Source organism: Passer domesticus, chromosome 5, assembly GCF_036417665.1.
Source record: "Passer domesticus isolate bPasDom1 chromosome 5, bPasDom1.hap1, whole genome shotgun sequence".
Lineage (NCBI taxonomy): Eukaryota > Metazoa > Chordata > Aves > Passeriformes > Passeridae > Passer > Passer domesticus.
Window position 1 is genome coordinate 51329475 of NC_087478.1, and position 27501 is coordinate 51356975.

General features: G+C 45.4%; 1 protein-coding gene and 1 long non-coding RNA gene across 4 annotated transcripts in view; one reads left to right on the top strand and one right to left on the bottom strand.

Annotated features, from left to right (window-relative positions):
• ABTB3 (ankyrin repeat and BTB domain containing 3) overlaps positions 1-27501 on the bottom strand; it is a 161491-nt gene that overhangs the window by 44140 nt on the left and 89850 nt on the right. For all 3 annotated transcript variants that reach the window (XM_064420416.1, XM_064420414.1, XM_064420415.1), the window contains exons 2-4: positions 25340-25489; positions 12106-12310; positions 1579-1731 (exon numbers count right to left, since the gene is read on the bottom strand). In XM_064420416.1, the coding sequence (XP_064276486.1) occupies positions 1579-1731; positions 12106-12310; positions 25340-25489 (508 nt within the window). The remainder of the gene's footprint in view (positions 1-1578; positions 1732-12105; positions 12311-25339; positions 25490-27501) is intronic.
• LOC135300700 (uncharacterized) lies at positions 1652-25695 on the top strand. Its single transcript, XR_010362473.1, has 4 exons — positions 1652-1784; positions 9883-9993; positions 22949-23041; positions 24955-25695. It is a non-coding gene; the product is annotated as an uncharacterized LOC135300700 (long non-coding RNA).

Consider the following 27501-nt stretch of genomic DNA (forward strand, 5'->3'; position numbering starts at 1 on the left):
GGCTGGCCTCTCTAAAATCTAGAATTTGTCTCAGGAATAGTTTTCCCTTTTCATTCTTGTCTGATTGATCTCAGGCTGTGCTCTTCAGGCTCATTCCCACTTTTAAGACAAGCAGGACAACAATCATTTGTATTCTTTATGAAATTAATTCTTGATGGCAACTAAGTGCAGATTTGCTCCCCATAATTAATACATTCTTCTGCAGTATAATACCAATATCCACAAGTTCAAAGTATTCTGAAACTTCCTAATAAAAACTAAAATTGTGTAACAGTTGATGAGATTTTTTTAAATATATATATGTGTGTGTCTGTGTATACATATACACACACACATACACACAGTCCAAATAAAATTTTGGGTCGTATATTGTGGGTTTTTTTAATCCACAGGTATTTTACTGTATCTACCTTCAGACAGTGTGTAGTACCTGTATCTGTGAGTCCTGACATTTCAGTGGGGACACAGAATGCAGCACTTCTGGAAAACGAGGGCCATGGTGGGCACACCAAAGGGAAGCAATTACAGCCAAGGTTTGAAATCTGAAATGCTCATGATATGGCTTTTGAAATTCCATATATTTTTTCAATTAAAAATTGATTAGCTGTGACTATAAAAAGCCTATGTAGATCTGGAAGTGAAGTATTATACTCTCTGGTGAAAGAGCACGTTAGGCCAGACTCAAGGGAAGGCAGCTGCTCCCATGCAGGTCACAGCTAATCATGTAAATCAGTCCTCTGCTCTCTGTGTTGCAGGAAAGAATGCATCTACCGCTGTATTGAGAGGCAGACTACTGGAAATTGGGGTTTTGGTACATATTTTGAAGCAACAGCAGGGAATCATTACTGCTTTGGCAGATTCAGAATGCCTTTTCATACAAACATCAAAGCCAAACATATTCTTGACTCCAGAACAGTCCTAGAACGTACTTTTATCCAAGTACATAACAATAAGGTAAAACAGACACTAAAAACATATCCTGGCAATAAATACTTTAAGACTTCATTAGAAAACCAAAAGGTCACATCTGATACACGAAAAAGTCAAATTATCTAGGCTGACATTTACAAGTAATTTGAGTTGACATTAGCATGAAAAATACAATTTTACTCTAAGAAGTAGTCTTACCTCTAAGTTTTAATGTGCCCTTAAGCATTAATGCTGAAAACAAAGCCCTGAAAAATATCTGCAGCTCTGCCAATTACATTTCGGTATTTTATAGCAAAGCAACATGAATCAGACAATTAGCAGAAGGTTTCGGCCCCTCATTAGCAAGCAAAACCTAATAGGAAGAGGGGGAAAAAAAACCCCCAAACCACCACCCTGTAAGCTCTGATGAGCAGATTACGGGCTCGATCGAGCTGTGAGATAGTCAGGCACCCATTACCATGCAACCAGCTCATCCACGGATGAGAGCAAACACCGGGAGCTGATTTTGCGACACACACGGCGAGCACCGGAGCATCCCTGCGCCGCCCAGGCAACAACAGAGCCCTGCGCCCGCCCGCCCGCCGCTCCCCAGGAAAGAGAGACACCACAATCCGCACAAAGCAGCCGATCTGCATCCCGCCGACTTACTTCAGCTGTCGGGGCTCGCAGTCAACTCCCGGCAGCAGGAGCCGGGCCGCCTGGCGCACGTCATCGCTGTCCACCGAGAAACTGCGCCGGTGCCCCGCGTGAGCCACCGCCACCCGAATCCACTCCATCAGGGGAGGCAGCACGATGAACGGCCTGCGGAGACACACGCGTCAGGGCCAAGGCACACGGCAGCATCACCACGGCAGGTAGAGAGGAGCAGGGAGCAGGGGGTGCGGGTGTGTGCACGTGTGTGAGAATATAAATACATACAGAGAGAAGGGAGCAAGGGTAAGGAAAGAACGGGAGAGCAAACCAGCTCAGCAATTTTCAAATAGGTCTAAATCAAGATGTCTCATCCTGTCTCCAGGGCAGGACTGTTTGGAGAGTGGGATTTATGAGCCGTGCTCATCCATGGGGCTCTGCGAGTCCTCCTGACTGGCAAGTCCTCCTCCCATCCTTCACATGTGCCATCCCAAAAAGAGGACAGGAGCCTGGCACTGGACCACATCCCACCCCAGCTGATGCACAGGCCTGGGTTCTCTTTGCAAGAGACAGGAGAACAGACCTGGGCAGGGAGAAGGGATGCCCCAACACTGAGATGCCAAGGATGGAGAGGGAATGCCCCAGGCAGTCTCCAGCATCTCCTGCCGATGCAATGGCACCTGGTGCTCAGTGCTGAAGTGGGGGATTTTGCAGCCAGTGTGAAGGTTAGCTGTGAGCAGGGTCAGGAATCAGAAACCAGAGTGCTTGGTCTCACCTTTAGCAGTATCAAACTGCTACACCTTCGGGTGCCAGCTGTTCTGCCAAAAAACATACAAAAATGTCCCCAAAAGTAAATGTGGGGATTCTGGGCCCAGCCTCACAAAGTCTGAGCACTATCAGAGACATGGTCCTTCACTCTACAATACCTGGACAGCCCCATGTCTCATCAGCAAGAGCTGCCCAAGCTGGAGATGAAGCATGCAGCACACAGTTCACTCCATCTATGCTAGGAATTATTTGGGAACCAAGAGAAAGATGCCAAACCACAAATAAAAACCATAGCTTCAAGTCGTGTTTCAGAGGAAAACTAATAAAGTAACTGCAGCTGAACACCTTGAAGGTCACTGCAAGTCTCTTGCTTGCCTTTCCTCCTGCGGTCCCTTTTCATGGAGGAAGGGGGAAAAAAAGCCTGCATTAGCTGCAGAGTAGGCAAATATTTTACATTTTAAATGTACAACTTTACCTCAAAAAGTTATACCCTGAGAAAAATTATTTAAGAAGATGTTGACTCTGGAATATTCTTTCCCTATTTATAGCTCTTTATGCATTTATTTCCCTTTCTGAGGACTTGGCTTTACATAGCTCTGATATTAATATTCTCGAGGGGGGATGAGAGCCTTCAGAAGTGCTGAAGGACAGAGAAGCCCTGAGGCCACTGACTCTCCCTAGGACGCTGGGTTCCCAAATCTCACAGGCACGTAAATGAACAACCTCTTTTTGAAATATGACATCTTTGGCTGAGCTGCCACTTCCATAGTTTTTCTATTCCAACACATGACCGTCACCTCAAGACCAGGCTGCATTTGTTTCTAAGGCTTCTGCTCTCCCCAGACCTGCCAGGGCCACATAAGGAGGCAGGTAAGGACAGAAGATCATCTCCCACAGCTCACACAAAACAATTTCCTAGCCCAGCTCATTTGTCATGGAGTGGTGGGAGCTAGAGGAGGAAAAGGGGGGAAGCAGGGATGTATTTGTTCCTGGAAGGTGACTGCTTCCCAGGTCATCTTCAGAGCAGAAGGGACCCTCTTTTAGGCACAAAATACCTGGGAACAAGTGATCAGTGAGAGTTTTTCATCACTTGCTGAGCAGACAGCAGAAGGGAAGATGCAAATCACACTGTAAAATTGCATGTAGTTACAGATATAACTTGGTTCTAGGAATACAATTGAAGAAAAACTCAATTCAAGGTTATGTTTTGCATGAGTGAACACAGTTTGGGTCAGAGAAATGAAGACAGGCTTGTACAGGGCCTTCCTGTAACATCTGCTGGGCAAACTGAAAAGTGGAGAGCTGGGGCTGAACAGGGGGCTCAGAGGTTCACACTTTTTCCTCCTCTTGTGCAGGACAGAAACTCAAAAGTCTGTCCCACCACAGTAAGGAGCAGAGCAAATAAAACTATTTACAGGAACTCAGATAATTGCACTATAAAATTGCCTTTTTTTTTTTTTTTTTCCTTTTCCAGCCTTGCAAATTTCAACAGAGAAATAGAAATGAGCATAGCTATTTGGTGCAATAAATCCCAAGAGGAAAGGGAATCAGTGTTCTGCAGAAGCGGGGAAATTTTCCATAAAGTCCAATTTCAGTCCCTAGATAATGATATGGAGTTTGCTCACAACATATTACATTCCTTTTTCCAAGGGAAAAAAATCATCACTGCATATCTCAGCATGTCAGGAAATTTGTATTTTGAGAAGAGAACCAAATATGGCTGAGTGCAATAGGTTAAAAATACCCTCCAAGAATCTGTGCACCATGTGAAGGGCTGGGCTTTTTCTTTTAAATACTGCTTGTGTGCCAAAGAGGAAAGAGGAACACAGAGTTATAAGGGTGTGATAATCCACAAGACAATGTGACATCAGCAAGAAATATTTCACTTTTCAAACAGCACTGTGTGAAAATGGGTTAGCCAAATGCATCACATCACTGGCACATACACTGATTTATCTCTGGTACAAGGGCAGGTACCAACCAGGAGAATCCAGTAATTTTGTGTTCCAGAGCAGACACAGAGCACGTAAGTCACCTAGTTACATGCTTTGGAAGCACATGCCTTAATTAAACTAATCTAACCATGGTGCTCAGCTTGATTCTGCCTGAAAGATGTGGGAAATCAGGAGCAGCTCAGCTGCTGCACAAGCACCTTACCTGGGCTGCAGGTGAGTGAGTGCTCTGAATTCCTCCTCCAGCCCTTCTCTGTACCTGTGCTTAACTTTAAATGCATGCTTCCATCCTCTAATTCCATGCAGTTTAAAGCTAAGCATGGACTTAAAAAAAAGAAAAGAAAAAAAAAAAAGCTTTTTGGCACACACTTGTGTTTTCCTGAGCTCACATCTAAATGGAAAAACATGCCAGATCAGGATGCAGGGAGAGGTCTCTGCATAGAGCAACTCACATCCCACACACAAGAGCTGGGGAGGCCAACACAAAGCACATCCCCAAAGGGTTGCACCCTTCTGGGCCCTGTCCCCCTGCCCTTGGCAAGGGGGCAGCTGGCTCCTCTTGGGGTGTGCCTTCTCCTATTTCATCAGAAAAGACAATTATGAGTGCCCCACCAGCCCTCACATCTCTGGTTCCTCTTCCCTGCAGCATCCTCCCCTGCTCCCTCCTGCCAACCAGCACGCCTCTCACATCTATTTTTGAACAAGGTCCCATAAGCTCCTGTGCCTTGAAGCAAGGTAGCAACACCCTGCTGGCACTGCCCCACAAGGGACAAGTCCTCCCTGTGCTGGCTGCCAGAAGTCCTTCTCCCCCCTGCCTTCACACACTGCAGCTCCCTGCCAGCACCCTCCCTCTAGAGTGGGGCAAACAACCCCTCCCCACCCTATCAGACCTCAAACTTATCTCGGTTTTGTGGGGCTGATGTCTCCAGAGCACTCTGAATTACAGAGTGACTCATCAGAAAAGCAGATGTTATGGGGGGGAGCCTAAATGTAATCATATGAGGGGTTCCCTAAAGCCTGCACTCCCTCCAGAGCCACACACAGCCTTCCTGGGCTGCCCACCACTCCCCCTCCCTCGCCTGCTGGCACACAGAGGTATTAAAAATCCTGTCATGCATATGCAATAACTCAGGCTTTTCCATTATTATTAGCAGTAGTAGTAGTACTGTTATTGTTATGGTAGCACTCTACCTGTACGTAAACAGGAGAAATTGTCAGGTGGAAGACCGTGAGAAATTGTGCACCATAAAATGCAATAGGATGCTTCATTATTTTTGCATGGGTCTGTGAGAAGATGGATGAAGCTCCTGTCTGGACACCAGCTGCTGCAATGCCAGATTTGCAAAGCACTAGGGCCAGCACTCTGACAAATTCCAGCTCCAAATAATCCCTGGCCCTGGTTTTTCACAGTGCCTACCATCTTTGCAGGGTGCAGAATCCCTGCTGGCTGCTGACCAGCTTCACAGTCCCCCTTCTGCCTAGAGCAGGTCTACTACATATGACCACTCTCTCCTTGATTTCCAGCAGTTCTTCCCCTCACCAGCTGCTCCCTCTCCCCTACAGAGAGTAAGAACACTCATCACCTTTGAATGCTCCTAACACAGGCTCACAAACCCTGGATGGGCCACCAGCCCCTTGTTCCCAGCAGAGCCTACAGCATCCCAGAGCTCAGCAGTGTACATGAGAGATTCCCAGACAATTAGAGTGCTCCAAGATAAAAAAATCATCATTTCAAGTGCAGCAGAACAGTCTCTCTATCTCCAGGGGCACTTCACACTGCTCTTCTCCAGACACCGACAGAGCTCTTGCCCCAGCAAACTTTAGGAAGAGGACTGGCTTTATAGACACAATGGGAAGAGAGAAATCCCCGAAGCACAATCCTATTGGAATTCCCACAGCTATCTCCTGTTGCCCCTGCCTCAGCTTCCCCAGCTGTGAAGGGGACACAGCTGAAAGCCCTGACCTTGCTTTAACTCAGTTCAATTGCTACAATTGCTTCAGAAGACACGTTTGCAGGATCCTTTGGCTACTGAGGAGGGTGATGGTGCTGTAGGTGTGGAGTTTCTTCTCTCACTCCAGCCAAGGATTGCTGACTGCCAACCTTTATGGATACAACAGGCAAATTGGTACACAGAGGTTGCTGCTGTTTAAATTTGCAAAAGCTACCAAGTAAAAGTTAAAGATGCTTTCCAGAAGCATAAGGCTGTATTTTTACATGAAAAAGTCTTTATAGAAAAAGATAGGAAGATGTTTTTTCTTGCAGATGTGAGTCAGCAACTTTAACATTGTAAAAAGCTCTTCATATTTGTTTGGTTTGTTTATGTTTTCATGGGTGGTTTTTAAAGAAAATCCCAATATATTAATTGAAAAGCATCTTAAGTTCTGACAAGTTTTCACTAGGAACATATGATGAAAATATATATGCAATGCTAGTCCATTTTTAGCATTACTGAAAGATAGAAAAGCATCGGTTTTTTCCAATGTAGAGCACGTATTTCAGATGGTTTCTGGCCTGCAAAACTCATTTATATTTACACCATAAGCTACTTGTCTTCAGAGAGAGCAAATATTTTTTGATGCCTTCAAAAAGCTGCCAGTCCCAGTCCTTCCCAGAAACTCAGCAGTGCCAGCTGATGCTCCATGTGAGTTCATGCAGCTGCTCTGCCACCCCAGAAGCCCAGCTAAGGGTGACCTAAGCAGCAAGGTCTGCATCTTGTTCAGGCTGAAGGACCAAACCTCCCTGCTCTCACATGAGCCTCATGAGACCTGCCTAGGCAGAAGAAGGATTTATTCTTTGGCTTTTGTGCACCAAGACACTGGTGGCTCCAGAGTCCACAAATGGGTATCTGCAAATCATGGGTTTTGAACCCACATCCAGGGCTGGAATGAGCTGTCCCTGTTACCTCTCCTGCATTAAAAGCATTAATGGCCAAGACTTGAAACACAACTGAGTCAAAGTGATGACTCAGCCAGCAACCACAAAAGGCAAATATTTCACTGGCAGTTTGGACATCGGATTTGACACCACTGGCAATGGCATAAATCCCTGAGGACACACAGCATTCAGAGTGCAGCACAGAACAGCCTGGATACCACGCAGTTCTCACAGGGCTGCATGAATTTTCCTCTATTTAAAAAATCCTATGGCCGTCCCATGGACAGCAGGAGTCCAGCTTGATCAATTAGATGCAGAATACAGACCCAGCCCAGCAAGGATATTGCCGTGGAACAGCTGAGCTACAAAGAAAGCCTGAACTATTTCTTGTAACATGTGCCATCTCACACGCTGCAGGCAGCTCCAGTAACATTGATGAAGGGATTTCTAGGAAATGGGAAGTATGATATTTAGCATGCAAATCTAGAGGACTTAGGTAAGGATGCACTGGGATTTCTTTTCAGTGGTTCCAAGTGAAACCAGTCCTGCTCTCAATTTTGACTTCAGCAAGGCTACAGCTTTACTATGTGAAGTTTCCAACCAAAGAGTGGATAAAAATAGATAGGGTTACATGGGGCAATGGCATACTGGCACACCAAGCACGTGTAATCCCTTCTGTATATACAGGTTCATTCAGGTTTCACTGCAGGGCTCCCATATTCCCAATGCTTTACTTGTTTTTCATTAGAATTCCTCACCACTCTCTCCACTCTCTTCTGCTCTTTGCTGAAGACTGCCCTAGCCAGGGAGTCTGTACAACATAATAATTTAAACCAGGGACACTTTTCCCTAGTTCTCTTACTGAAATTTTTCTATAGGTATAATCTGTACTACACATATGGCTGTAGCAGTTACAAAAATGCTCTCAAAGATTTCAAATTTTTTTAAAAAATATTTTAATAGCATGGAACACTCCTCTCATTAGAGGGGCTGCATCACATTAATTAGCCAGCTACACCAATAGCTACCCAAAGCATGAAACAAAACTGTGGTGACCCAAACCTTTTCCATTAATCATGAATTACCACAGTCTAAAATTTGCAGGTGTATGCATGTGCAGGGAACATATATATTTTTCTCTGTGTCCATGTGAGTGTGCAAGGCAGGCAGAAAGATGAAAAGTAACCAATAACAGCCCATGGGAGGTTCCGAAGGGACTGCTCCCCACACAGGGAATAATAGTTAAGGAAAAGTGAAAAGAAGGTTAAAACAAGACTCATATCCATCAACTCAATTAAGACTGGAGGAGAAAAGCTAACAGCTGGCAGGTGGCACAATGCTCCTCCAAGGTGGAGCAGCAGAGGAAGCACTGGAGGAGGGACTTGGCTGCCTGTGAGCAGAATTAATGGGTGGTTCTGGACTGGCTGAGCTGCTGAGCCACAGCTTCTCAATGAGTTGTTTATAGGGAATATGGCAAGTTAGGAAGTAATGAGGACTTTGTCAATACAGCTGTGGATAAAAGTGGGTAAGGAACCACTTAAGGAAAAACAACATCACACAAATCTGCAACTACACATTCTGCACTTTCCGGTGCTTAAGAAATTACTTGCAATAATTTTGGAAGCATTATAGGGGCTGACAAGCCAAACATAACCATGGGAAAGATCTTTTTATTAAGCCAGAAGCAGCAAGAAAGAAATCTTAACAACAGTACCCTCATCTACAGTTCTTTTTGGTTTGTTTTTTTTTTTAATTCTCAGGAAAGCAAAAGAATCACAAACCTAAATAATCCACAGCCTCCTGCAGGTGGAAGCACTGGAGGAGCACTGCTTTTGCAGGCAGCACCAGCACAAGATAAAAAGCTCCAGCACATCCCAGCTGGGTGCAATAGGGAAAGAGGACCCCACAAAGAGGTCCACCCTCTCCTTGTACCTCCATGCCTGACAAAAGAGCCATGGTATCCAGGGTCAGCAGAACTGGCTTGTGTCGGTGCCAAAAAATCAGTGTCTCAGCCAAAGTGGCCAAATTGAAGGAATATGAGTTTGGGGAGGGAGGGGATCACACATCCATCTTATGGTTGGGTTTGTCAGCATTTAGGAAGTGGGGAATATTTTCCAGGTTTTCTAAGCAATTCTGGCCACTCTCCACTCCTCCCCCACAACAAGAGTTTCACTATATAATAATTTTTCCCTTTCATTTTCTGTAAAGATAAACACTATTAAAAACATACTGCATTCTCATTTCTTTATCTCCATGAAGAGCAAGCACAGAGAAATGCTCCCTAGAAATGAAGTGCCAGATTTATTCAAAGGTAAAAATCCCTTTTTATGTGTCCCCCAAGGCTCTGAGGGAGGTACTGCTTTCTGAGCTGGAAAGTGCTAAGCCAGGCAGCCACCATACTGGATTCCCCTCTCATATCCAGCCTCTGCACAGGAGGACATGCACAGCCTTTGTAGCTCAGCCTGATTCAGAGCTGAAATCCAGGTGGGCTGGAGATGAGTAGGAAGAACAGGGTGGTCTCATGCTGCCATCAAGGCCTGCAAGTGCTGGGAGAATTCTTTGGCTGCATCACACAATCCTCTCTAGCCTGGGCTTGCACTGTCAGGGAGGAGGGGGCCAATACAGTAGCCAGGCTGGCTTCACAAAGAGCCAAGGACAACCCCTGTTTCATGAAAATACTGCCTCTACAGCCAGATCCACACTGTCCTGACTTCTCTGCACCACCAGGGACACAGAGAGGCCAAGGACGGGGAAAGATGCCTGGACCTTCTTGCTTCCTTCTGGGATTCTTACAAAATAAAAGCAATTGCTGCAGCTGGAGAGTGAATACAGCAACAGGTATGTCACAAATCTTGCAAATATTTTGCATGTAAAAGTGTCATGTTTAACAAACCCATCTCCCTGCAACTCACAAAACCCCATCATGGAAACCAAAACCACTAGAGATAAGTCATGGGCCACAAAGCATGACTGCCTGTAAAAAACAAAATATGGGAAATGGGTAGGAAGGCTCCTCAGAGCACTGCTGATAAGTCAGCCTCACTGTTCTCCTTCCTGAGCAGCACAGGGTGGTTCCATCCAGCTGGTGAAACTCCAGAGCTCAGCTCCATGGGAATGTCCAGGCTCACACTCAGCCCTGCACCAAGGCCTAATGCATGTTTGATTAGGCAGCAGGAGATGTTTCTGCTCCTTCCAGAGGTGACCACAGGCTCTTGGCAATAACACCGAGTACTTGCTCTGGCCCTCGCCGCAGCCGTTCGCTGCCCCGCCAGACGGAGGGCTCAAAATAGAGGGAACAACAATCGCCTCAAATAATCAGTATTTCTAGTGCTCTAATGAAGAGCACATGTATTAAGGCAACCTCAGAGAAAGGAAAATCTATTAAAGCAAATGCTGAGAGTGATTTTCCAAATATCCCTGCCCTTTTTCACTTTTTCACAGCAAAGTCTGAAGAAGTCATACAAAACCAGAGGCTTAGCTTTATTCAACCCTATATTTCCTCCGGTTCCCGTGGCATTATTCCCACAGATGAGAACTACAGATCTGGTGAGAGTATATTCTAGTATTTTTAAAAAAATTTTGTGCATACTAACCGCTCCTGGACATGAGTTAGGCCTTCCAAAATAGCAAGACTGGATGACAAATCATGAAATTAAAAACAATTTAAAAAATAGAGAAAATTCTGTATTCTTGTCATTTCCCTTCTGTTTTTTTGTCATACTTTGGAAATAACAGAACAAAAAGTAACAACATGCTCACAGAACGACCCAAACTTGAAAAGAAACAAAATGCCATCCAAAGGCAAATGGCAAAATTCCCAGTAACATCATTAATGCCAGAATTTCATCTTGTATGCTCTTCTGCAACTAATAAAAAAGTATTTCAATTAAGATATCGTATTATATACCATTTACAAGTACACACATAATGAGACCCTCAAATGCTGCTTTTGAGATGCAGACCTCATCCTGCAACAATAGCCAAGCTCCCCCATATGTGCAGATCAGAGTTTGGCTCACATGTACACTGCCATCCATACTTTGGGATGTAAATGTGGAGCCTAGCCTGACAAACCAGCTTGCATTTGCATCACCACAATACCTAAAAATTAATATGCAGCATTTTCTAAGCACCAGCCACTCCTCTCATCTCTGTACTGGGGCTGCCTGGTTTAGGGCTGGTGAGAACGTGGCAGGGAAGCAGAAGAGTGTGCCCCAGCACACAGCTGGAGACATGTTTTAAAAGAGGGTTTGCTGGGCTTTTCATGGGAGATGGATTTATTTTCTTGGTCAGCAATCTGTCCCCTGGGCTGGCCACCCAGCCTGCCAGCTTCAGAGACGCCTCCTTCTCACCTTACATCAGACCCTGAGCCAGGACAGGGACAGAGTCACACCTCCCTGGCCCTGCCATCCCTGGAGCAGGGACAAGAGCTGGCACTTGCCACATCCCTGGCCAGGGCAGCCCTGAGGTCACTCCTGTACCCCATGTTACTCAGTGGGGCAGGAGCCCAGCATCTCTAATGACTTCTCCTTCCTACACACTACTCTATTCATTTTCCACTTCCCCACTCACAGCTGCTGAGCCCTATTAACACGCAGAGGAAAAAAAACACATTTAAACCCAAACCTGCTAGGCCAAAAATAGAAGTTCTCATTTTCTTTTCCAAAACACAGAATAGCTGAGCAACAACGAAAGGAAAAGGAAAACTCTCCCAAGCACATCTGGAACCAATTTGCTGTCTGTAGCCACTGGGTGTCACTTTTGATATATATTGGTTCAGGCACGCAGCAGTTCGGGGAGAGAAGCGGATTTGAAGGAGGTGATCCCAAAGCGAAGCAGACTGCTCTGCAGCCTCTCGCACACAGGCTGTAATTAGCAATTAGCCAGCCAGGCTGATTTATTAACACAACATCCTCACCACAACACCAAGCACCGTGCAGAGGCTCTTACCTCTCAGTCTGCAGCGTGACTTTGGAGGGCTCCACGTTGGGGTTTTCCCACTCCATCTGTGGACAGTGCATGAAGTAGCAGAGGGTGTACAGGGCCTCTGGCTCCCAGTAGAAGGATCCCTGCTTCTGGTGCATGGGTGTCCCATTCCCGTGCTGCTTGGCATTGAGGGGCTGCAGGTGGTGCATCGCTCGAGACACCAGGTCACCTGGAAAAAAGCAAGAGCCAGGTGAATGCCAGGCTGTTCAGCTGCCTCTCCCAAGCTGCAAACTGAAAGGCAGGCTGGGTTGGTCTTCCCTTCCATTTACCCTCACATATGCAAACAGTAGAGGCTAGGACAGGATTCTGGGTGTTACTCATCACCAGGCTGAACTCCTGTTGGTTTACCTGTTGTGGTGTGACATACCCAGGCTGCAGACAAGCCCACAAAGGCCTGCAGGAGACGTGTTTTTGCAAAGATGGTGGTGTGGGCAGCATCAGGCTGGCCCACCTCAGCACCATCACGAGAGCTGGCATGCTGAGACAGGACCACAGTTACGTACTTAGCAGCCTTTGGAGGATGTCAAAACCCCACAGCCCCAAAAAATGACCATGCAGGGTGCCACCAAAAGCTGCACGCTTCTGGTCAGAGGGGCAGTGAAATCCAGCCCCTTGGAATGAGGAAGGAGGCAGACAGATAACAGACAAAGCACTGCAGGAGGATGTGAATGGGCACATGGGTGAAGAAAAAAAGGGGAAAATATTGCTAAAAGACAACATAAAGAATGTGCAACCAAAATTAATTTTTTAAGTCCAGGCTGGGCCTGGAAAACTTTTTAGCAGAAAAACAAAACCTGTGAAGTAGGCTCACCTGCCCCCCGCCCCAGGTTTCCAGAGCACAGAGGAGGACAAAGGGGAAGATTCTCATCATTCCCCCTGCACCAATTTAGTTTGGGGCACTCCCTCACAAGGCAAACACAGGAATCTAGCCACAACAAGTGGAATGGGATCAGCAAAGCCAGCAAGTTAGACTACCAGGCAATACATGGGCAAGCAGCAGCGCAGTCTCTTAGCACAACACTGATTGTAACTAATTAACTAAAGCATCTCTCTCTGAGGCACTGAATTTTATGTCTATTGACTAGTGACCACTCTATCAAAGGCAGGGAAACAATTGTGGTTTAAACTGCCTTTTTTTCACATGTTCAAATCACTCTGAGAGTGCTTTTGGGGGAAATAAGGATCTCGAATCAAATCAGTTGGTTTGTTTTAAATTAAAATCTGAGCAAGAGCCCTTTGGGTCATTCTTAAGCTATACAAAAGCAAGTGATGAGAAAAAGAGAACATAATTTTCCACTGTGAAGAAGTCACGCACTTTCTCTTACTTGCTTTTCCCAAGTGACCACTGAGCACAAACTTGGAAGAAAAAGCTTAAGATGTACACCAAGGTAGGAGCATAAAACCAATTGTGGGGGGATAAATAATGAACTCCCGGGTGTTAAATGAGAACCGTGTGCATGGCTGAACTACAGGTTTTTGCAAAGTCCCACCCCTTAGAACACCTCTCTCCAGCCTGACTCACACAGAAAATGCTGCTGCTGCTGCAGTGATAATGTGTACCAGGGAGAACAGAAGTGTCTCACTTAAAAATCTCAGCCCAATCCTCCAAAAACATAGCCTTAAATCCATGAAGAGAAGAAAACCACTGGCATGAGGAAACTGCAGAGTCCATGATTTCAGGGTTTTGACACAAATTTTTTGCTTCACTCTGCAATATTCTTCTGATTCAAAGCTTTCATTTAAAAATAGCTTCTGTCTTTTCCCTCTGCCAGGAAATTGCCATGATAGGACCAATCTTGCAGCCTTGCATGCTCATAATTTCCAAGAGAAACTATGCATGTGGAAACTATGCAGGATCAGGTCTGCAGAAGAAACAGATGTGCCTCTGAGATGACTCCCCAGTCCTGCACAAGGCTATCTGCAGACAACCAGAAGCAGCAGGAAACGATGGGACCTCCTTCACTCAGCCCACTCTAGTCACAGCAGACGAGCACTGCCAAGTCTAGCACAGGCCCATGCAACTGCTAGCAGCCTTGTTGATAGTAAACTTCTCCCTTTTTCTCCAGAAGGCAAAAAATTGCATAGAAATGCTGGCTGCAACATCCAGTTTTAACAATAACAGCAAAGGCAGAGAAAAAGGGAAACACACACTAAATTCAGCCTTTTCAAACCCAAGCCATTACAGCACTGAAGTACATGGGTAAAGCTTAGCACACAGCCAGTCTCGTTTCAGTGGATTGAGACAGCAGGCACTAGAGAATGCCTCTGACTTCTGTCATGAATGATGAATAAAAATTAAGATGAAATTTCATCCCAGATTCTGGCAGCAGCATTACTTCACCCCACTCCTCCCTGAGCACTGGGGTGATGTGACCTCACTGGCACACCCAGGACCAGAGGAAGCTGCACAGTGAATGAGGGAAAGCAGCAGCACGAATGATGTGAGCAGGACGGGCAGCTGAGCATCACTGCTGATGCAAGGCTGGAGAAACTCAAGCCTTGCTGAAAGGTGAAGCTCCAATCCATATCAATATGACCAGGAGTTCATCCTTTTATGCTGTATTTCCTCTAGTGCTTCCTAAAAACCCCAAAACAATTCAGACCATTAAAGCTGAATTAATGCTTTTTATATTTAAGCCTCACTTAATTACATTATACCAAGAACTGATGAGTGAGATCTTTCTTTTACCTTTGCTATGCTTTCTCTGGTCACATTTGAAATAATTTCTACATCAACAATTATTGTAACATTTCTTCACCAATAAGTTGATTTACTTCTTTGGGTCAACTCAAAGCCTAAATAATCAATACCTGTAAAACATTGAGCTTCACAGAGAAGAGTAAGTAAGCATAAAAAGCCCCATTATATTGGTACCCAGTGGGCAGAGCTGTAGAGGAAGGACAGGAATCACTGCTCTGTTTTATTCCACAGCGTAACCTCGAACAATCCAATACATGCCCTAGTGCCCTCTGCCTCCTTCAGCCGCATCCAGTTACAGCAACAATTCTCCAGGGCAGAGGCAGTGCCTTAGCATATCAGCTCTCCAGGATCAGTGCCAGGAAGGCACAGGGAACTGACAGACGCACGCACACACTACACACCAGCACTTAGGTAAACTCTGTAAAATGTAGCACAGTGCAACATCTGGTTCTAGGTGTGTGTGTGTGTGTTGTCTTGAACCCCTACCAGGTTTTGCTCCTTCTATAGTTCCTTGCTAATATGCTTTGCTTCTCCATTTCCTTCCTAAGAATGTACCAAGAGTTGAGACTCTGATTCCAAGGCACCCCAAAGATGTGAAATCAGCTTCACTGGTCTGCTCTCCAGCAATCAGCCAATTCCAGCCTCATCTAGGAAACCCAAACTACACATGATCTCCTTGCCAGCTGTAAAAGCTATGCTATAGTTGAACGAGGGCAACCTTGAATTTATGGCCAAGCACAGAAAGATAAGCCCCCTTCACAAGTCTGTGCCATCCCGTCACCAGTGTCAGCCACCTCTGCTGTTCAGGGCCGTGCTCAGCAGGTTACCTGCACACAGCACTGCTGGCTTTTCTGCTATTTTTTTGGCTCTGAAAATATGTCTCAGCTGTATCAGGTGAACACATCTGAAAGGCTGATAAATTCCTCGGTGTATCATTTCCAGAAAGAACACTTCTAAAATAAAATTCCCATCAGCTGCATTGACCTTGTGATTCCATGAATGAGGTTCCTGATGGCTGCAGCACCATGACCCAAGGGGCTTGGCAGGGATCCCTGCCTTGCCCTCCACTGATCAAATTCTCACCCTGCACCACCACCTGAAGAACAGACTGGGGAGCTGATCTGCCTGACAAGAGAGCTTGCCAAGCTCTCTATTTTGTTTTAAAATTAAACTCAATGAAAACTTCCATAATTTATGCAACATAAGCCAAGTGAGCCAACGCACAAACTGCTTTGCAGGCACAGCCAGGGAGATGAAAACATCACATTGTGCAGGGTAAACATAAGAAAAAAGAAAAAGAACAGCCAAGTGGGGGACATTTCAGGACATTTTTGTTGCCAAAGCTCGGAAGCCACAACTAGAGGACAGGCTCCCAGAGGGCAGCAAAGGCAGCAGCAAGCCCCAGGCTGACACTGCCTTGCAGCCCTGACTCCAGATGGGGAAGGGCTCCAGGAATGCAGAGCCACACTGGAGCTTGTCAGCCCAGAGGAGAAAGGCTGTGCCTCGCACACCAGCTACCAAAAAGCCAGGAAAGCACCTCTGCAGCACAGTGTGTGCAGAACTGCCACTGCAGCTGCCAGCATTTCACCGTGCCCATAGCTGAAGCAGGGCTCGCCCATTGCTGCTGCTCTCAGTTCAGCACGGTCGGTGAACGCAAGGTCCGCATACATTTGATTTAGAGATTGAAAACATTATGTAATGTGCATGCTGTGACACGGGCCTGGTTTAAGGCAACACTGAATATTTAGGGAACAGCTTCACTGACTTCAAGCCACAGATATGATGTGACAGGCAAAGTAAAGCTGCTCCCATCTGCATGGGGGTGCAATACAACAACAACATACAGCATGCAAGTGGTCAGCTTCAGCCTAAGTCCTCTCCACAGTGACCACTGAAGTTTTTTTTTAATATTGTGTTTGGCCTCAGTAAAAGCTATTATCACTGCTTTTACTATGTCAGAGCCTGGTGTTCAAAGAATAACACATCTGTTTCAAATTTTGTACTGGGGAGGGGGGCAGAGGAAGGCAAAAAAGAAAGAAGAGAAAGAAAATGACAGATACCCAATGCCCATGTCTGAGAAGCTTCCTGTGGGATTTTCTGATCTATCATGATGGACCTGATGATGCTATCCTATCCCGCCTGCCTAGGAGCAGCCTAACTATTTTCAGACTGAACAACTGCCAGAGCCAAAACCATTCAGCTGAGTGTGTATGCCTGCAGAGCCACAGCCCTGACGTGAATGACACGGACAGATCCTTACACAGCCCCTCCTTGTGACACCTACCTTATGTTTTTCTTGTTCCAAAAGCATGTCCTAAAACTACCAGAACAACTTAGCAATGTCATCTTTGCACACTGAAAATGAGCCACACAGTTCTTTGACCTGTGTCTTTCCTCTGGAACCCAGGGGAGAGAGAGAAGCATCTGTTTCCACTGCAGCTGTCTTCCCACCTGGTGCCCTGCTGGGACACTGTGAGAAGCAGCAGGAGACCATGTTTTTAGCACAAGAGGATTGTGCAGGTAGCACCCATCAGTTTGGTAATGCTGGTCTGGTCATCCTTCCAGCTGTCCTTGACTCCTGTGTGTGCAGTCTGCATTTGGGGATCATGCCCTGCAGTGGGACATGTTAATAGCAGCAGCATTACTGCTTTGCTGTGCTTCCTGGGTGAGTATTTCCTCCTGCAAAGAGCAGGCCATAGCCACAGGCAAGAGGTGTGTCTATCTTTCAGAGCCCTTAACAACCTCCTGTGTCCTGTCCAGACCATGAAAAGAAGGAGTATGCATCAGGGAGCTGCATTCTAGATGTCAACTTCATGTCATGGTCAGTAGATTTCCTCCCTTACAAGCATGTGAGCCAGGTGCAAAACTAATTTTCTTGACCTAGATTCATTTCACACTTCAATACAAAAGTCCTGGATCTATGGTTTTGCTCACAGCCAGCTCCGGAGAGACTGTATTGGAAGCATGAATTTATAACCCTGACAATAAAGCACAGTCTATCTAATCAGACTGCTAGCTGGTAGCCACAGCCGTCCTGCATCCTTCCCAAAGCGCAGCTAAGTCTCTCTCCCTTTCTACCTCCTGTTGCATCTGGTTTCCACACCCAAGGGGCACATTGGTGCAGTTCAGCCCAGCACACACCTGTCAGCACATCACTGCAGGTGAATATGAGCAGCTGAGCTGTGTCCCCCGTGCCAGGTCACCCTCAGCCACCCAAGCCATCCCTACACTCTCGATTCCAGCTGCACTGTTCCTCCATGTTCCTCTGTCTCCAGCAGTACATCAATCTCCACGTTTCAAAGGCAGCTGAGCCAAAACTGCTCGCGCAAAATCCATCCTCAAATGATTTATTGTGAGGTTTTCTGTTGTTAACTGAACACTACTCATCTATACCAGGAAAGGAGTGTGTGCAGAGATAGGGTGGCTGCACACTCAGAAGTGTGCAGAATGTACTTCACAGTATGCATGCTCCTTGTACAAAGTATCTTTAAACATAAAAAGTTGTTCTTGGCACACCATATATTCCAGATTTTATTCCAGCTGCCTCAGGCTGTGGGTGTGCTTGGGGAGCCATAACCCACAGTCCGTGGGGCATCCAATGTGCAACGAAGTCATCATTGAGCTCACCTTGTAGAATCTTCCCCAGCTCTGCCATCTCTGCTGTCCCACACTGTGCCCCTATCTGCTACCACAGGCAACCCTTTCTTCTCCTAAAAGCCATTAATCTCTTCCACACAAGAGCAAAAGAATGAACTGTGGTCCCAGACTTAGAACTGAGAAGAGAGGACCAGGATGCAAGCAGCCCATTTTCTGGCAGTGGCTTCTCTGTGGCCTCCCACAGATCATTTAATCTTTTTATCTTCACTTACCCCACTATCACAAGAACCTTCTATTTATATTACAGAATAAGTGTTTGCATGCAATTTAGCATTTGCAAAGCCTTTGAAGACTGATAAATTAGGATTGGATATATCCCATTAAAAAGCCACAATAATAATTAAACCCTCTCAAGTTCACATACCTATTATAACAACACTTACACCTTTGGACTCTCCAATCCAACATGGCAAGCGTGATGTTTGTGTCTGATTCCCCTTAAGCCACAGCAACTTCAAATAAAACAAGCTTTGACTCGGGTAAGTTATTTGTGTGCCAACCTAATGCAGAGCCTTCACTCTGCAGAATACCACTGCCTTATGGACCATGATTCCTGGATTTTCTTTGGCCCATGTCCTTAAACAAAATTTGAGAGCCCCCATAGCTGAGCAGGCCAGCTAAGAGTGCTCACCCTGACCTGGCCAACTGCCTGTGCTCTGCACAGCAGGGACAAGGAGGACTGCAGAGAAAGGAAAATGCCATTTGAATCCCAAGTGTGCTGTGATGCAGGGATTCAGAGGGAACAGTACCTTAAATGTGGTGTACAATGGGGAGTTCTGAGGGAGTTCACATTGGTGTACTGGGGAAGGCAGGTGGAGGTGGGAGCTCCAGCCCTCCCCAGCCACCACAGCGATGCCTTTTGCCACTAAGCATCAAACCTGAGTGGGCTTAAACACAGGAGGTGCAAGCCCTGGAGGAACAAAACCACCCTGGGCTTGTCCCCACAAAAGGCAATGGTGGCTGACTCTCACCCGTGGAGGCAGGCAAAGAGCTCCCAGAGGAGCTCAGGACCCAGACAAGCAACAAGACAATCTGCCCTTGCTACCCAAGACAGAAATTCATCCCCTTGGTCAAGAGGGCAGTCAAAGCCTGAGTAGGGTGTAATGTGGTATTTTCAAATTATCCTTCCTCACGCTTCATCTCACCTGATAAATAAATGTATTGTTTTATGGCTGATGACAGTGGGTATTAGGGGGAAGAGAAGAAAAGCAAGATGTTGTTTGGGACTATTAAATAACCCACAACCCCTCCTGTGCACAGATGCAGACAGTGAATGGAGGCTGTAGTCCATCACTGAGAGGGCAGCAAGGAGAATGGGGTAGCAGCTAGTGAAGCCTGTAACCAGGCAGCCCTTAACAGAGCCAAGAAAATACCTACCATTTAACCATTTAAGCACTGCATTCATCTGCCTTCTCTTCTCTGCTGGGAGGGGGGGGGCTTTCTCTGTTGAGGAACATCTCAACAGCTTCTAACTTTTACTCACAGACTGGTTGATGTGTGGGTATCAGCAAGAAGGAGTTGCTAATTAGACACCCAGAAAGTGGGTGAGCGAGGACCTAGAGACCTTGGGCAATAACTCAGTGGAGGGCCCTTGCACACTGGGAAAAGCATCACTGTATCTGGAGAGGCAACACACAGGCTGTCAGTCTATGGCCAAACACTACTCTGAAGGGAGCGCTTCCATCTGAAGGGCAGGCTTGGGCTACTACCTCTGCTTAACTCAGCACTGTGCTCCATGAACCAAACCCTTCACAGGGAATAAGCTTAGTCTTACTCTACACGTGCTGCTTAGTCTGAGAAATACATCTGACAAACAGGGCTTTTGTTCTGGCAGTAAATTAGCAGAGCACTTATGACAACACTGCTTCAGATGCCACCCTTCCAGCAAGCACCTTTACCCTGGCATTTGCTTCTAAGCCTAGGTTTAACCTCTTCTTTAGAGCACATGAATCCATTTGTACAGCTCCTGCAGTGCTCCTTCCTATTGGCTGCAGAGGATTGAGACTAGATGAAAAGGCAAGGGAGGGGATGCAGACTTTCATCATCTCCTCAGCTGGGGCTAGGAGGAGAAATGAAAAACAGTATCAGTATGTGCAATCACATTCCTACTTACACTTGAGCAGTAACCCTTCCTTTCATCTCTAAAAGGGTGCCAAGATCAACTGGGAGGCTTTTATTTTGGAAATATATACATTCAGCACTGTGGATGCAAAAAGAGGATGCTGTGTAATGAGAAAAGGGGATGGAGGGTGGCATTTTTCCAATGGCAGAAAGGAAAACCTTGCTGAGACCTGAGTGGTGACAGGAAGGAAATACCAGCCTGAACATCACATCTGGGGACTGCTCTAAGTTAAAAAGCATTCAAAAGCAAAAAACCTCTGATACTAGCAGTACTAAATCACATCTTCTGATTATCACAGTTTAAAATTAAAATTATTATTCTCTGTGGTTAACACTCAGAGTGATACCAGCACCAGTCACTGAGGTTTGCACAAGGAGACTGGCCATCTTTGCACCCAAAACAAGCCCCTAACAGCTTTTTGTTCTAACATGAAGACACACACTAAGAGATGTTTTGGATGACATCCTAAGCCATGGTTTATCTCCCTGAGCTGCTTGAAACACACAGCCTTCTGCAGCCCTACAAACACACAGGGTGGTTGTCCCACCCAGACACTAACACCTTGACAGTCTTCACCCCAAGGCAGTGAAGGACAAGTATTTCTTGGTGCCAGGATTGGTGCCCAGTGCACTTTAAGGCTCTGCTCTGCCTTCTCACCACCTGCGTGCACACTCAAGAGAAAGAGGGTCCTTCTTCACCCAAAAAACAGCAATGACCTTCAGTTACGAGCCTCATTCCTTCTGCATTTGGTCTCCAAGCCAGCAGCGGTATTTTTAGATGGATGATGAATAGGTGTCTTGGAGCATTATGCAGTCAAATATAACATAAATTTTTGTGGATTGCAAACATGCATATAAAGAAGTTAGGAAAAATATTCAAAGGTCAAAATGCAGTATCATGGGATTTCTCCACAGCAAAAGCTCTTCCTAATGTTCCTGTCTTTTTTCTGTTCAGTCGACTTATTTTTTCACATCTGAAAGGGAAGAAATGAAAGAAATTAACTAGAAATCCAGGAGAATCCCAAAAACTTTCTGAAAAAAACCCAAACAGATCTACTCCCTTTCTCTGCTAGGTCAGGTCTAGAAATACAGGAACATTCAAGGAAAAAAATAGGGAGAATAAAAAGGAAAAAAAAAAGTCTTGTGAAATATTTTCTCTAAGATTCAACAGTGAAATACTGTCAGGCTACTGTTGAAAATCCTATTATTTTTTGCTGTGCTCCAGTTCTTCCCAATGTTGTCTATACAATAGCATTTCAAATGAAATTACATTATTTTAAAACACACTGTAGTAGGCAATTACAATTGCTGAATACTAAATGCCAATACAATATAGACCAGATTTATTGTTGTTCCTTAACTTTCTGCCATGTTCATTATATTTTAATGAATAAGGTTTCACATTAATTTTTTAAGCCTTTGCCTTGGAATCACGCATTACTGCTGTAATTGTGGTGCAGAATTAGGTATCTATTTACATTCTCCTCCTAAGTCAGCAACATCACCTCTTCTTCCTGTTTCCTGGAGAGAACCCCATGGCCAGTGGCACTGCCTCACCTGGCCACTGCCAGCCAGGCCATGTCCCAGCGAGGACCAGTGCCTGCTGAGCCTGGAGATGAGAGCAGAAGCACCGGGCAAGCAGGATTTGGCAGGACCAGAGCAGCATCCACGAGTCCAGTTGCACCTGTCTGACTAGGAGGACTCTTCAATGGCAGCATCACCAGATGGTGCTGCCCTCCCCATCTGCCACCCCACCTTTCCCCAGTTTTCTCCTACCTTCTGTCACACCTAGGGAGACCCAGATCTCAATGGTCTTTTCTAATACACTGATAATGCATGAAAAAACAAAGGGTGCAGACACACAAGGACCAAGGACCATCGTGGGTAGAGCAACTTAAAGATACCACATGATACAAGGCTTTTCACCCTGTGAATCTCTTCTTCACCTAGGACAGACTGTAAAGAAATTAAGAAGGTGTGAGCAGAAATACAGGTCTGGGCAGAATACAGGTCTCATTTGCAAGCTGTTGTCTTCCATGGGACAGATTTGATTCCCTGGTCTCAAAGCCTCCAGCAGCTGGTCACACTGCTCCATGCAAGGATGCTGGGTAGAACTGAGAGCAGGGGAAGCCCTTCCTCTGCATGCAGACACTTGTTAATTCCAGTTGTTCTGTGTACTTACAATACTTAAATTATTCATGTCAATAAACTATAGGAAATCTCATTCAATTAGAATTGCTTTTTAAAGGTTTTTTTTTTCCTAAGATAAAATTAACTTGCTTTATTGCAAGATTAGTCTTGCCCTTGTTTTTGTGCTCTTTTGAACAGAACAGAAATTAAATCCTGGCTCCTGGGATGCTGCAAGCTGGTGGGAAAATGCAGACACATGCCTGGGGACTACTTCCTCTGCTGGTCCACGAGGCAAGTTTCTGCCCTCGTCATATACTTCTGGTTGTCTTCTCCTCCTCTCAAGTGCTATCCTCTTAATTCCCTCCTATACAGAGAGTCTCTCTCCTCACCTTTATTCACCCCCTAAAAAGCAGGTGCTTTTCCCTATTCTATCCTTCCCTTGTATCTCCCTTTCTCCATGGCCCTTTCTCCATTCTTGCCATATCCTTTCTTCTCCACAATGTCCATCCCCCTCATACCACCAGGGCAATAATAAATCCACTTTTGCCTTCTGCCTTCATACCTTTATGATCCCCAGGTGCTCCCCCCACCTTCTCCCCACTGCTCTGCATTGCTGCCCCACGCTGTGGTTCCCCACCCACCTCCATGGCAGAGGTTTTGCTGTGACCTCTGGCTCACAGCCACTGTTGACACCAGAGACAGACACACAAGCACAAAAACTTGTATTTTCCTCCCACTTCATGATTTTTCCTCCAAACTCAGAGGGCTTTGCCCACCAACATGCTGCAGCTCCTTCCACATTTCACAGCTCACTTTTGAACTCTGCACCGGCACTGCTCCACAGCACAGATTTCTACCCAAATGAGCATATCAAGCCTTGCAAGCTTTGCCAGCCACTGCTCCACCCACTGCTTCTTCCCTGACATGCATCTGCTTGCAGCAGCCAGGGAGGATCCCTCGAGTTGGCCACAGGGCTTTTTGGAGGGCTACCAGCCTGCTGGATGTGCCAGCCTCTCTGACAGCTGCATCCAACTCCCACTGGCTCTGTTCTTCCAACTGGCCACCCTGAAGAGTGTTTTGCCTGTGTTTGCAGTCAACAGACGTACAGAAAGCAGACCCTACCAAACAAGCATTTGAATCTAAGGTAGGACACTTAGAGGTTATAGAGTTCAACCTGTAAAATGGGATGAGCTGCTCCATCTAAGAAGTCTGGCTTTTTGGGTTGAGTACAAAGGTAAAAAAAAAAATCCAGAATAAAAACCCCACCCATCCTGAAATACCCACAAATTACTTATATATTAAACCCCAACCATATGAACTGTAAGAAAGAGAGCTGTATCATGCATAATTTAGTTGGCACACAGACAGTACTGTTGTGGGTTTCATGCACGTGAAATAAATGAGCATAAATTACTTCATTTGAATAACACCGAACACCTGACTCCAGAGACGAGCAACACTTCACACTAAGGCTCTTGGCTTGTTGATGCTGCACAGGAGCAAATTAAAATTAGCAAGCTGAAAACAGAAATTCACCTTGTGTCTTGTAGACAAACACCCTTGGTGCACCCACATGGCTCATGAACAGGAGGAAACTGAACCATGATGATAGGATGGAGCTACAGAGGAGACTCCCATTGCTACAGGAATTGCTAAAAACCGCACACACAATTCATCAATAAGAACAGCAGTAGGTTGGGTAGCCTGTATCTTCATGGATTTGAGTATTTTCAATTTCTCCCCAAAATTTCCTAACAGACCTCAGGAAAAGAATAGTTGATAGTATTTTTCACAAACCTCAGAAAAAAACCACACTTTTTTTGTCTGAATTATTCTGTTTTCCCATACATAGCTTCCTGTATCTAACTAGACCACAAACATGTGATTGGAATGCTTCTCTCTTAAGAAAAAAGAAGTTTAAATAAAGCACTTCTGGTAATTCTATCTCCGTGTCACATAAGGATGCATATGGCCTTTGCCTCCTACCACTTATTAGCACCAAAAGCCAAGTTTTCAAATTTTGACAAGTATCACAGAATCCAGTATTTCTCAAAAATGTCTTTGATTAATAGCAAACAATTATTCATTCCTCTGGTGCAGGTTAGAGTTGTAGAGCTGGAGAAGGAAAGGCGGGTAAAGGATCTAACAGAGGATGAAGTAGATCTGCCTTAAACATGTGACAATATTTCCTTTACTTTTTGCAGCCTCCAGCTTTCTGCCTGCCCATCATAAAACAGACATCCCACTGAAATGAGACAGGATACCAACACAAGAGACACAAATCTGGCCAGCTGAGAGGTGCTCTCAAGTACAACATAGGGAAGATGGAATAAAGCATCTTTCACCTTTAAAACTGAGCGCTATGTATGCAAACAAGCCACAGGCATTGCCACGAGTTTGCACAACACTTCTTTCCACCTACAGCTTCATGAACTAACAATGGGGCATGAACACAGCTAGATCTGACCAACATCTCCTTCAACATTATGCAGCCCCCCTCATCTCTCCTCAGCAGAACTGGAAAATGTACCTAACTTTGCTTTACTTCAAGGACAGAAGTCCAAACACTTTCAGCAGCCTGGTACTTACTGAGCTCAGCGATGCTCCCCACGCGCGTGGCAAGCAGGGACTGTTCGATGGTCCTCAGCTCTGACTGGCTGAACATCTGCACCTCCCCAGGCTTGTTTGACCTTTGCTGGTCCTTGTGAAGGTTCAAGCTGTCCGGCAGGCAGAGAACACCTACAGTGGAGAAAAAGAAAGGAGAAGCCCAATGTAATTTCAGCTAGTATGGTAACTTTGCTGCTACCACCACATTGATCTGGGGACATTCCAAGACACAGCCTGCATGTGCAGAGCTCGAAGACAACCCACATCTGTAACACAGTGTCTCTGATGATTCATGCAGAAGTGGCCCTTGTTAGCCCTTCTGAATATCTTCAAGCTGATTACGATGTCACCTCAGGATAATTCTTACAGAAAAACTTAGGAGAGTTGCTCAAGGGGGACTTCAAGGAAGTTTCAAATAAGTCTCGGAGAAACTACTCTAAACCTACACAAAATTATCAGAAAATGGTATTCAATTGTATCCCAGAATTCCTAAAGATTGGCCTTCAAATTACATTTTTGACAGACAACACATTTACAGCTTTTTCCTGCAAGGGGATTTCACTATCAATTGCCAAAATAAGGGACAGCATCAAGATGCTGTAAGTGTCATTGATGGCTGATTGAATTTCTTTTGTAAATATAGCTCCCAGCAATTGAACTGCTTGGGATCCAAAAGCCCATTATGCAGAAGCCCTTAGAGCAGTGAATTTTTATGGTGCAGGGCAAAAGTAAAGCTACTGACATAAAATGATTTACATACACATTCATTCAGGCACAAAAGTCACTTTCTGCCATGACATGTAAGCCCTTAGGAATAGATGGAGGGCATCTATTTATTCACCAAAATCATTGTCATGCTAAAAATCAGAACGTATTTACAAGAGCAAACACTGCATTACCAGCCTTGGGCAACAGCTGCATTGGTCCAGCTTGGAGAGCAAGCTCTCCTCCCTTCTCAAGCTCTGTGTACAGTCAGCTCTGGCTATGCTTTTCACAGCATCACCTTCCTAATCCCTCTGGGACATGTAAAGGTGGAGAGCCATTGGAGGCAGTGGAATTGTACCTCTTTATAATGATTAAATATCATCTCATCTCATCTCCAAATATTGATGAAAACAATCTAGAGTAGGAAATATATTTTTTCCATTAGCTTTTACTACTTCTTCCTTTAAATACAGAGTGTAGGTTCTGCCCTTATAGGCCAAGCAGATTTTGCAAAACCCATTAAGGAAGAGGTACATATTTAATGTTTTCTTCAAGGGACGAATTTTCCCAGTTTCCCAGCTCAGTAAATATATGACACCTAACTCTAGTGACCAATAATTCTGTCTGTAGATTGACAGAACTGCCAACTGTTGGAGCACTACAAGATCAGGAAATGTTCCTGAAAGGGGATGCTTCTCAGACATCTTGTTAGCTTCACCAAACCACCTTGGATTTCCCTCCTCACATCCATCTCCTCCCTACAACCAACTGAATCTGCAAGTTATATTTGCAGCACAGACCTAAAAACATCCATCCTGGGAGGAGAGAGGTGACACAGGTTCAATAAGCCCATTCCAAAGAAAAAGGCAGGGGTATACCCTGAGAAAACCAAGACCAAAGGTGTTGTCCACCACGGCCTTGAGACAGCAACCTAAACTAGGATCATCCTCTGCACGCAGCAGTGGCACCAGAACAAAATCCCCAATAGCCTGTTCAAATCCTGGAGATGGACGAGCAGGAACAAAAGTAATTCCCAGCCCCTGGCCCTGCTCCCAGGCTTGTAACAACCACATGAAGGTGCAGAACACAACTTGTAAGAAAGTGCCCTGGAGAGAAAGAGCAGGACACCTCACACAGCACCAGGGAGGGAACAATTCAAAGCCAAGAGGTAAGGAAATAAAAGCGACAACAGCTTATCAAACAAGCTCTTCCAATTTTCCTGCCATCACTCAGTGGCTGACTCTCATAAACACTTGGCGCACTGATCAACGTTTATATTCTGTGGATGCACAGAGCTCGGGAAGTACAACACCTGCATTTAAAATGCAGGCTTGCCTGCATATTTTAGTAAGTATCCTCTCTCATTTTTTTTAGATTCTTCTTTATCATTTTAATGGACAGAAATTAGGGCCAAATTTGAAGAGTCTTCCCTGCAGAAA